General features: G+C 39.5%; 1 protein-coding gene across 9 annotated transcripts in view; it reads right to left on the minus strand.

The window, feature by feature from the left end:
• Positions 1-4742: 4742 nt before the first annotated feature.
• CLNK (cytokine dependent hematopoietic cell linker) overlaps positions 4743-12459 on the minus strand; it is a 187577-nt gene continuing 179860 nt past the window's right edge. For 5 of the 9 annotated variants that reach the window (XM_089911668.1, XM_089911669.1, XM_089911671.1 and 2 more), the window contains one exon: positions 4743-8191. In XM_089911668.1, coding sequence (XP_089767794.1) covers positions 8045-8191 — 147 coding nt within the window. In that variant the 3' untranslated portion in view covers positions 4743-8044. The remainder of the gene's footprint in view (positions 8192-12459) is intronic. The other 4 variants (XM_022567008.3, XM_022567007.3, XM_022567006.3 and 1 more) reach the window with 1 other exon arrangement.

The raw sequence follows: 12459 nt of genomic DNA on the forward strand, positions 1-12459 counted from the left end.
TTTTTTTTTTGTGGTATGCGGACCTCTCACTGTTGTGGCCTCTCTCATTGTGGAGCACAGGCTCTGGACGCGCAGGCTCAGTGGCCACGGCTCACGGGCCTAGCCACTTCGCGGCATGTGGGATCTTCCCAGACCGGGACATGAACCCGTGTCCCCTGCATCGGCAGGTGGACTCTCAACCACTGTGCCACCAGGGAAGCACCTTCTTGTCTTTAATTATAGTCTCCATGCAGTTCTAAAATTACTTAGGTCAACAAGTTTTCTCCCCACTGATTTGCTAATATTCTGCTAAGGAGTTTTGTATCTATGCTTGTGAGACATATTAATATGTAATTTTCTTTCTTTATATTATCGGAGTCAGGCTTATTTGCTTATTTGTTCATTTATTTATGATTGGGTTTATGCCTTATAAAAATAGTTGGGAAGTATTTCTTCTTCCTCTATTTTCTGAAAAAGTTCATAAGTTTGATATTATTACTTTTAAAAATTTTTGATAGAATCTACCATAGTCCAGAGCTTTTTTTGTCTGGGAAAGTTTCTAATTTCCTTTAAAGATGAAGTGCTGTTCAGATATAAATTTCTTTTTGTATTAGTCTTGTATCTGTGGAGTTAATTTTTCAATTTCACTGGAATAAAGGTGCTTCTGCTATTTCTTTAATAGCCTTTCAATGTCTGTAGGATCTGTTGTGTTGTCTCTTCTTTTATTTCTTATGTTTGTAATTTGTGTTTTGTTTTACGTTTTAAAAAATTATTTTAGCCAGTTATTTATTAATTTTCTTAAACTTTAAAGAAAGCCAGGTTTTGGCTTTGTTGTTTTTCTGTTTGTGTTTTTGTTTTCTTGACTTCTGTTCTTATCTTTATTATTTCCTTCTTCCTACTTACTTTGGGCTTAATTTATACTTTCTTTATAGCTTAAAGTGAAAATTAGATGCTTGATTATCTACCTTTTTCTTCTAATATAAACATTTAAGGCTTTTAAGCTATGAATACTTATATTAAATCATTATATTTAAAGGGTGGTTATATTCCTCAAATTTTGGCATATTGTGTTTCATTACCATTCATTTTGAAATATTTCTAGATTTTTGTTGTGTTTTCTTCTTTGACCATGGGTAGTTTAGAAATGTGTTGCTTAATTTCCAAATATTTGGAGATTTTTCCAGATATACTAGTGTTATTTATTTCTAATTTAACTCTTTTTCTTTTCTTTCTTTCTTTCTTTTTTTTTTTCTAGTTCTTTAAAGATTATTAAACTCATTTTAGGTCCCAGAAGATGATCTTTCTTGGTGAGAAAGTTTTATGTGAACTAGAAAAAAAATAAATGTGTATTCTATATGTGTTTTGTGAACTACTCTGTAAATGACAGTTAGGTCTAGTTGGCTTTTGGTGTTGTTAAAATTTTCTATAGTTTTATTCATTTTTGCTTGCTTACTTTATCAGTTTCTGAGAAATGTATATTAAGATTGCCAACTATCACTGGGATTTTTTCTGTTTTTTTCTTTTAGTATTCTCAATTTTTACTTCTGCATATTTTTATTTAAATAGCATTCTATTCATGTTTTGTGGACTCAATGTCTTATCTCTCTGCTCATATCAACTGTATTTCTCTTTTAGTTTTCTTCAGCGTCCCACATTTTATCTTTCCCTGTAATTTGTTTCCAGTTTGTAGGTTTTGTTTAATGTCTTTCATATCTTCTCCAAGGTCTTGACTTAACAGTGAGGTACAAAAATGCTAGTTGGAACATGTATGTTTATGGGTGGGACTTCACTGTAGCATGATAGAGTGGGGATCAGGCTGTTTTGTTGGGGACCAGCACATGCTAGTATTTGTGGCAGAATTAATCTGTTCTCTTGGTTTAGGGTTATGATTCTCCTTCTCCTGGGAACCAAGTATTTCAAACGGGTTGGAGTTCTAAAACTTTGGAATGACACTTTCACTTAAATCCTATTTTTCAGCACAGCACACGCTTACCATTTTCAGCAGTATCTTGCATGTATTTTTTGTATTTAAATATTTTCTGAACATTTTCTGTAGATGTATTCTCTGGATGGACACCAGGGTGAGTGAGGAATAGTAGCCTGGCTGAGGAAGCCTCTGGTTTCTAGGGGAGGGGTGTTGATTAAAACTTATAATGACCATCAGTGAATCTCCTTTTCACCCAAGTCCCTTTACCAGCATTTAAGTGCTACTAGTGACTTCAATTTCTGAGCCTTTCCAGATTTTTGTAATGGAAATGTGGACTAAGAATGCTGCCTACCATATCAATAAACAAAGGATGCTGCAGTCGTCAGCAATTGCAGCCATCCCCAACAGTGAACCCTGAGGGAGTTCAGGATGGAAACCAGGAATGCCTGCCATTTGGCAGTCAAGCGCTGCAGCACCCCACCCCACCCACACCCCTCTCCCTGCAGTGTACCCTGAGGTGACTCAGGATGAGAAAACACAGGATGGCCCCAGACAGCTGAGGTGCATATCAAAGGGATGGTTTTAGTGAGCCTGGACTCTTTGTATCTTCCTATACGCAGAAAAGCGCTAACTTCCTTAACTTGAGACGTCTGGTTTTCTTTTATTAACAGTAATCCTTTGCTCAGACTACTTGGTGTTGTTACAGAAAATCCTGTATATCCTGGCATCCCCCCTTCCTCCTCAGAACAGTTTTCTCAGCATTATCTGAGAGGCTGTCTCCCGGCCTCGAATGTCTGCCGAATAGGTTGTGCATTTTTTTCAGTTGACAGAAACCAGTTTGTTTCTTGTTGAATTGCCTCCTAGCAGGCTTACATTTTAGCTTTTTAAAGTTTTGTTAACTCAGTTACTATGCATTGTCCATTTAATTTCTCTCATCTGAAATTTTGTTGATGTCTTTCTTCATCTGTCATATGTTTTTCTATTCTTTTTATCCTATGTTCTTGCCTTTTCAATTTATTTATTGTCATTAAAGTGGTGTTTCCAGAGCGATGAAAGATAAGTTCATATATAGCCATGTTTTAACTGGAAGTCTTATTGCAGTGGGTACATATTTTATATTTTACTGAATACTGTGAAATTGCTTTTCAAAGTGCTGCATTGATTTATGTTTGTTTTGGGTTGGTCTCAGCCTATCCATACTGATGCTATTTTCTAGAAATGGCAGAGGGCACTCCTCTGGGCTACTTGTGGCAAGCCTCACAGACATTTCCTCAGCTGAAGCCAATGCTGAGGCTGGACCAGCCCTTTTGGTTCTTATGATTGCAAGACACACCTCAGCAGCTACTATCAGGGAACTTAGAAGAAACAAGGTTTATTACTCACATGTCCTGGAGGGTACAAGCCATGTCCTGCACCACTTAGCAATGTTCAGGGGGCAGGGGGAGAGGTGGGAGAGAGAGAGAGAAAGAATATGAATATGTGGGCCTGGTGTTGCTGGTGAATTTAAGTTTCTTTCTTTGTAGCGAAAGAATTCAGAGGTGAAGTGATAGGTAAGAATCAGATTTATTTAGAGAGAAACACACTCCACAGACAGAGTGTGGGCCACCTCAGAAGGCAAGAGGCAAGAGGCCTCGAAAGATGGCATGGTTAATTTTTATGGGGTGGGTAATTTCATAGGCTAATGAGTGGGATTATTCCAACAATTTTGGGGAAGAGGCGGGGATTTCCAGGAATTGGGCCACCACCCACTTTTTGACCTTTTATGGTTGGCCTCAGTCAGAACTGTCATGGCACTGGTGGGTGTGTCATTTAGCAAGCTAATGTATTACAATAAGAGTATAATGAGGCTCAAGGTCCACTGGAAGTTGAATCTTCTGCCATCTTGTACCCAGTTGGTTCTAACCAGTCTTTGTCATGTACTATGGCTATACCATTCTTTTAAAGGTTGTGCCCTGCCCCCTTCCCTCCTGTTTCACTGGTGCTCTCTCTGCCTTTATTGGGGTTGATGGTGGGGTGCTGGGGTTTTGAGGGTTCACTCTTTATTGGTGAAATTAAACATAAGAGCAGGAATTAAAGCACAGGAAGGGAAAAGCAAGCAGTGGGTCAGTCAGTTATCTAGGCTCACCAGAGCTTTCCAATAAGGGGGACTCATGCGTGGGGCAGCCTGGCTCTTTATCTAGTTGTGTAGATGGCAATGTGTTCTTTCCAAGATGGATGTCTTTGCAATGGATGCCTCAGCAGTCAAACGCTTAATGTCAGGCACTTACATTACAATCAAAAAAGCTAATTGTCAGGTACCTACACTACAGGGTTCCAACTAATAGCTGAAATTTCCCCAGAGCCACTTAATAAGTCATCTGTTCTTTCCCCAGGGAAGCTACCTCTATTTCTATTGTGTTCACTTACCCATTCAACAGGTAGTCACTGCTTCAGTAGTATAAGAATGACCTAGAATAGTGCCCTAAAGATAAGAGTGCTCAAAAACAGACTGACAAGGTTTTTGTAATTCTAAAGCTTGCAGTCTAGGACCATCCTTTAGCTCTCTACTTAGACACCTCCCCTGGGCAGTTTTCCCTGATTACACCCTCCCCCACACATCCAGGCCTACCAATGCGATGGTGGTACAACGGAGAGAATTACCAAATCTATTATTCTGCACTGCATGATTTTAATTATATGTGTATCTTGCCTGCTAGGCTCTTAGCTCTCTAGCACAGGGATTGGGTCTTTTTGGCCTTTATCTCCCAAATCCAGCATATGCTTGTATGTCAAAAATTGTTCAAGAAACTTTGTCATAAATTAACCCAAAATTTGATTTCAAAAGGGCTTTAGAGGTAATAGAGCATGACTCAAACAAAATTAAACTGTATTTTAAATTTATTTTAATACTCAGTTTCAGATATATTATGACATTTAATTACTTATTTGCTTTCATTTAAGTTAGAGCCATAATGTGCAAAAAAAGTAAGGAAATGTGCTTAGCTAGAACAAATAATCAGGATAAAAAAGTAGATACAGAAATATAGTGGTAATCATATACTGCATAGACTATCTTGTAAAAAAATGCGTGTATGTGTACACACACACACATACACACACACGGCAATGAACTAAATTTGGCAATGGGGTAAAATTTGATTCCTCTATAGTAATTTGAAGAGAAGATTTAATTCATTTCAGCTATGACATGGTTATTCACACACACATACCCCCAAGAGAGGCAGTTTTCCAAGTAACTTTGGGAAAATTAAAAATTTTCTGGTTCAAAACTTTTTAAAGCCAATTCAATGAGCTTCATCAAAATATCTAATATTGGCCCTGCTCACAAGCACTTAGTGATAAGTGTTAAGGAAATACAACAAAGTAATGGGAAACCAACTTAAGATTGTCTTATTCATTGTATACTTATTTGTTGTCTGTTTCTCCCACTCAATTCACTGCTATTATTCTAATATCTACAAGAATGCATAGTAATGAATACATATGCAGTACACAAACAAGTGCTTATGACAAGATATTATTAAATATGAGGAAGATATAAACTGATCCAGAATGGAAGTTATTTAGTCAAATGAAATATCTTGAATGAATAGATGCTATAATCAGATTAAGGTGAAATTCCACTACTATATTGAGCCAAGGCAAGAGACACTTCACAACTGAAAATGAAATAATGGTTGAGAAGGGATTAAAACTCTTTGGAATTTAGGCATATGCCAAGCCCAAATCACTGGACTTTCAATTACAGATTCAATGACCATCTAGACACTAAACAGAAAAATTGTGTATGCAGACCTTGGTTCCAGCCACAAGTATGTCACTCTAAGATTTTGGCCAAGGAGACATAGTTTCCTCAATTATAAAATGGGTTATGAATACCTGCCCTGCCTTCTTTACAGAATTGTTGTAAAAATCAAGTACAATTGACATTTATATATTCTTATTCTTTAGTAATCAATTACAAGCAAAATGTCCTTATTACAATCAACACTGAAAATTAGAATGTCACTGTGGCAGACATGGAGGTGGGCCCCTTGAATCTCTCTTGAAATAAGAACAATGCTGATCAAAAAGTTATTTGTCGGCCTGCAGCTATAGCACCTTCTGGGTCTCCCAGAGCATGTGAAGGTCATGTTTTCCTGGGCAGCCTCTGGCAATGACTTGGCATAATGGTGACTAAGACCTGGCCATTTCTGCACAACACAGGGCACTCTCCTCTGTGGGCAGTCTTTGCTCTGGATCTCACCAATGGGCTGGCCAAGCCTCTCCCAGAGCCGCATCTCAGTCTGATGCTTTTCCTGCCCATTCCTCTCTCCTTCCCTGTTCCTCTCACAGGTGTCAGACTTACATCATAGCCTGAAGGCTCTCCTGTCTATTCCTATTCCATCTTCCCTTGATCTTTCTTAGGCATTGCCTCCAATAAATATTAGCACTTGTAACTCTTGTCTTGGCATCTGAGTTCCAGAAGACTCAACTAACGTGGCCCCCCAAAGCCCAATCCTCTGTCACTATTATGAATGTTATATTTCTTTCCAGAGATTTTCATATGTATAAGCATTGTGAGCATTTTAAGATGGCTCTACTTCTTTTTCCTTTATCATCATCTCATGCACTTATGAATAATAGGTGATAAAGCATTTTTTAAAATGTAAGCCTCATACAATGCTAACCACCACCTGATATTCATGGACTTTAACAACAACAGTGCCTGAGGAAACTCTGAAACATTTCTTGAGAACACAGCATTGAATGGCATGGCCCCCGTGAGAAGTGCATCAGAGTCATCTGTAATCTTTCAATAACTTTTTAGGGTGAGGGTCATATTCTTTCTGCCCTCAAGCCTGTGTCCTCTCTGCAGAGTCTGTTTCTATGCTGGTCCTGGGCTTCATTTTTATTGTTTTCATTGATATCTCTTGCCTTCTCATTCTTTCTGGCTTTACTTCTGCATTAAAGCTACATTACAGAAATACTCCATATATTTCACATGTAGGCTTTGGAAACATTTGAAATCATTGTGTACTATTAATTTCAATCAGCACTTTTTTGTTTTTAAACTTTACACAACTCCAAGAGTTTGTTTATTTATATATTTTAACGTGGGTAAATCAGCATTTTCAAATTGTTTCTCTCTGTCTCTTTTAAATTTAACTTTTCAACTTGATTATAAAATTCCCTAGGGCAGAGAATGTACCTGGGAAGATATGCTTGGATGAAACTAGGCACATGGATAAAAATCTGGGATCTCTTCTTATATTGAGTAAGATCAATGACGTCTTTGAGCCTGTTTCCTCATCTGTGTTGTGAAACAGGAATAAAATGTAATCCTCTTAGCTTTGAGTGGGGGCAATATCATGACATGTGTAAAGTTCCTGCAAGATACTAGCACTAATTCGAGGACAGTTCTTTTCCTTTGAATGGAAGTCCACAAATGGAATTAAAAATTTATACTTTCACTCAGGCTTAAGCTTACTCCCTTTCTATGAATTTGCTAATTCCACTGAGCTTAAAGCTACTCTGAACAGAGTAGGCTGGAGATGGTCCTATGGCCATTTCACACCATACTAAAAATATTTCTGATTTTTGTCTTTCAAGTGGTGTTCACAAGTGATTTGTTTTTCCATACCACATCCTTCCCTAAAATTGAATTTCCAGAATTATAAATAAAATAGAGCTAACATTCACCAACATCTTTAGCATAAGGAATCATGAAAACATTGTAAATTCACAAGTCCAAACAATTTTGAAATAAAGAAAGGCAGCACCAAGTCCTATAAAGATCATAGATTTGGGACTCTTACCTAGACTTGTCAGTTGCCAGCTGCAAACATTGAAGCAATAGCTTCCTGTAACCTTTGCTGCTCATCTGTAACATGAGCATAAGGACCATGTTTTTGTTTTTTTCTTTAGAAGATATTTTTTAAAAGCCAGTTTTTATTTTTGCATCTTATAAATATTTCTTCTGCAATTAGAGCTTTCAAAACCACAATTGATTTTCCAATTTCCATGATAGAATGTTTTTCTTTTCTACAGAGTCAGAGAAGTAATCCCTTGAAACCACAGAAAATAATCTTTTGAAATAAAGGAAAAAAATGAAAGAGGCATTGGATCCACTGAACTGAAGATGAAACAAAGACCAGGCTACATAAATGAGAAGTGTCTGTTGAGAGGGAGGGGCTGAGTCAGGTAACACTGTTCCCTGTGGATCCCAGTTTTATCCTTCCCATCAATGAGTATAATAGGAAAATACTTGTAGTATTCGATGATGTCTTCCACTGAATCAAACTTCTGAAACACAGAAGAGAAAGTTAATGAAAATTTAGGTACCTTTGTGTCTGTCGATTAAAGTACAGCCTAACATGCTTCGTTTTATTTAGGGAAGAGGTTAACTCATTTAATGTTTTTTAGATTGTAAAGGGGTATCAGAAAATGTTTTTATGTTTTTGGTTTTTTTTTAAATGGATGTGACAAAGAAGCCCTTGAAGGATCAGTGATAAGATTAAGGTAACGAAGGTGACCAAAAGTGAGCCCTCCGCAGCTCTCGAAACTTCCCACCCACGGAATGTTCACCAGATTCAGGTTACACTGGACAAGCTCCACTCTGTGGTTACATGTTCCTACCGTAAGCAGTTCGGATGGGTTAATTACACAGCAGTCAGCCACAGAGAATCCCTGGTGCCTCCCTTACCTTGTCCCCAACTGTGACATACTAAAATCTAGAAGATCAGTGCTTGACCTTCACTTCGTAAATTAATGGGAAAGGTCTGTGGTGAAATCTCTCTCCTGTACACCCCTCTTGTTCTAAAGCATTCTAGACTGATCAGAAAGAATATTGATGGGCTTCCCTGGTGGCGCAGTGGTTAAGAATCTGCCTGCCAATGCAGAGGACACTGGTTGGAGCCCTGGTCCGGGAAGATCCCACATGCCACAGAGCAACTAAGCCCGTGTGCCACAACTACTGAGCCTGCACTCTAGAGCCCATGAGCCACAACTACTGAAGCCTGCGCGCCTAGAGCCTGTGCTCCGCAACAAGAGAAGCCACCGCAGTGAGAAGCCCTCGCACAGCAGCGAAGAGGAGGCCCCGCTCACCCCAACTAGAGAAAGCTGGCATGCAGAAACGAAGACCCAACACAGCCAAAAATAAAATAAATTAATTAAAAAAAAAAAAGAAAGAATACTGATGACCACAGGACCACAGGGCTCCTGGTAGTTCTTGGCCAACTTAGGTTCCTTCCCTGGGCTTCTTGTGAAATAATGAGGTGACAGTGAATCATTACACTTTTATGTTTCTAGAGATGTACAGATAAAGTGCTGGGGTGATTTAATGGAAAGTAAGATGATTTCAAGTGTAGGGGAATCAGGAAGTGCTTTGTGGAAGATACAGACTTGAAATGGGCTACACATTCTGGGTGAGTCAAGTGGACAAGGTGGGTTTAAAGATCCTAAGAGCAGAGGAAGACGAGTGTACAGGTGTTGAGAACATGTGGGCACAGATAAGAATTCTGATGAGTTTGGCTGAGTTCTTGGAAGGGGCTATTTGGAGATGATCAGGAAGAAAGAGCTTGCACGACCTGCCTCTTGTAACTTAGGGCAACACTGTGAAGTGAACAGGGAAGGAAGAATGGACCTTCCCTGAAGAGCCAAGGGAACTGCAGCTCAGAGTGAAGAGTGACTTGCTTCACTTGTTACACAGCCAGAGGGCAGGACCAGGAATGCAATCTGTTTTTTCTGGACGTGTATCAGTTTCTTCCTTGATGCAGCTTTGCTTATGGCTTGTGAACCCACTGTTCCAACAGAGCAGTGTCCAGATGATGCAGCCTGAAGGAGGGATCTGCACTGGGGACGACTTTGATTCTCTTTAGTTTTGTACATCCTCCCTCTGCCCAGCACAGAAATGTTTGCAAGCCTGAGGGATACTCAAGAGGGAATGAGATTGTCAAGGTCCATGTCCTCATGGAGATTCATGCATTGCGTTCAGGCGGGGACAGACAGAAAGTAATTCCCTGTCCAGATAGATCATTTCATTTAGGGTTAATTTGCTGTGGAAATAATCAACCTGGGGCTTGAGAACCTCACACAGTCCTCCTGGGGCCTTCCTGACATCGACCAGTCCCTGCATCCATTCCATTCCTGTTCTTCTTGGGAACTGAGTCAACAAACCTCCGCCCACACCCTTAAGCTCATTGAGTTGGTTTTGTCTTTTCATCTGAAAAGAGTCCTGATTAAATCTGTAAGTAACTTGCCCCTCTGAGCCCGATACTGGATCTGTGGCAGAGTTTTCAATGAGATAACCTATTTGACCACCCCTAGTAAGTACACAATCAATACTAGTGATGCTAAGGTAAGGTGGTTGTCCAGCAGGGACAGTAATTGTTCTGCTACAGTAGTTGTAAGTGGAGGGCTGTGGAGCCCAAATGCCTGAGTTCCAAGCAAGGCTTTCCCACCCACTAGCGATGTGTCCTTGGGCAAGTTTCTTACACTCTCTGTCTCAGTTTCTCTCTCTAGGAACAGTGATGGTAATATTAGGACCTACCTCTGAGGGTCATTGTGAGGGTTAATTGAGTTGACCTACACAGCATTTAGGAGGGAGCTCTTTCTGCAGTGACTGCTCAGTAAATGTCAGTCATTGCTATGACCTCCTCCCTTCCAAGTTTGCCAAGAACATGATGAAAGAGCCATGAAATCACTGTAGAAGCTTATAGACTCTCATTGTAAGCCTTTAGGAAGAAAGGAAGGACATTTTTGTATTTCATTTCTAGTCATAAATTAAGGACAGAATTTTCTTTCTCTTTCTTCATACTTGAAACAAAAAATAATTTATGAAAAGAGATTTTCCATGCAGAACTCTTCTACAAAATCGGGTAACCCACATGGCACAAAGGAAATTCTCTATCCTGGGATTAATCTTTAGAGGGAAAAAGATTAATCTTGCTTTGTAATCTCAGTCCTGTTTTCTTTAGGATGGTCCCAAAATAGTGAACTCAATACTAATTATTTATAATAACTGCAGGGATGATATTTTATATGAAAGTGTAATTTTAACAAGTAGTGGGAAGCAAGCAAGGAAGGAATAAATAAGTTATTCTGTCATTTCTTATTACTGACTTCTAGTGATAGGCTAACAACTGGTATATTACCCTAAAGATAATTTTTAAAAAGATTATAATTACGGTCTTACTTTTATATTAAATTCCTTTTTTCAGGAGGACAGCAAATACCATCCTAATATTAGATCTTAAAATTTGTTTAAACCTTTTGTGATTGCCCTAAATACCAATGATAGGCAATGTTTCACTGCCAGAAAGCTTAATCAATCTGTTTGGATACACACATGGGAGTGAAAGAAGAAAAGAGAAAAAGAGGAAGCTAGAGAGGTGCAAAGACAGAAGGAGGAGAGAGAAGCAGACCAGGGAAGTGAGAAATAAACTCATTGGTTAATTGTCTCTGCTTCCTAGTCTTTGAACTTGAATTTATCAACTAAACGTATATCATAATTTTTTAGCAACTTATCACAAACATTTGCAGGACAAGGAACGGCCCGATTAAAATTGCTCGCTTCTACTAGACTCCACAGAAATGTTGAGAAATGTGATTTCCAAAACTTGGCAGCAGGTAAAGCTCTGCAGGTTATTAACAAGCAGGTGCCCTGCTGGCTGGTCCAGAGCCGCCAGTGTTCTACCAGGTGATAAATAGGTGCGTGCATAGATGGGCACAGATTAACAGAGTATCCCCTGGATGGCAGGGACTCTGCCTTGCTCTGCTCTGTGTCCTCAGAATGAAGCATTGAATCTAGCTTAATGTAGGCATAAAATTAAGGCTTGGCCCCAAAACTGAACAAATGAGAGACCCGGGCTGAAAGGTGGCCTCCAAAAGATATGCCATGTCCTAATTCCTGGAAGCTGTGAATATGACCTTCTAAGCAAAAGAGTGAATATTACTTTACATGGCAAAGTTAGGATTACATTAAGTATCTTGGGAGGAAGGTCTTGAGAGAGGGGCTGATCCTAGGTTATCTCTAAAAGCAACCACCTGAATCCTCATAAGATAGAAACAGAGGGAGATTCGCATGGAGAAGAGGAGAAGGCGTGTGACCTCAGAGGCAGAGATCAGAGTGATATGGCCACAAGCCAAGAAAGCCACAGTTTGCTGACAGCCACCAGAAGCTGGAAGAGGCTGGAAGGATCTTTCCCCAGAGACTCCAGAAGAAGGGTGGCCTGTCAATACCTTGATTTCAGATTTCTAGACTCCAGAACTTCAAAAGAATACATATTTATTGTTTTAAGCTACCAATTTTGTGGCATTTTGTTACAGCAATCCCAGAAAACTAATATACTGGGTGCTCCCTGAATCTAAATTCAGACACGAGTTTCTAGCCACCTGGCTAGCAGAATGACCCAAATTTATAATATACAGCAAAATGGACCTTCCCAGGCTCATTCTTTGCAGGCATGTGTGGATTTGCTGGCCTTCTGTGCTTGTGACAGGTGTTGACAAGCTGTGCCTTCCCAGGGAACCCGTCCAGGTTTCTCCTGCAACTTTCATGGCTCCATGTGAGC

This window comes from Delphinapterus leucas, chromosome 5 (assembly GCF_059928025.1).
Source record: "Delphinapterus leucas isolate spDelLeu-1000000601 "Yukka" chromosome 5, BTC_Dleu_Yukka2, whole genome shotgun sequence".
NCBI classification, from domain to species: domain Eukaryota; kingdom Metazoa; phylum Chordata; class Mammalia; order Artiodactyla; family Monodontidae; genus Delphinapterus; species Delphinapterus leucas.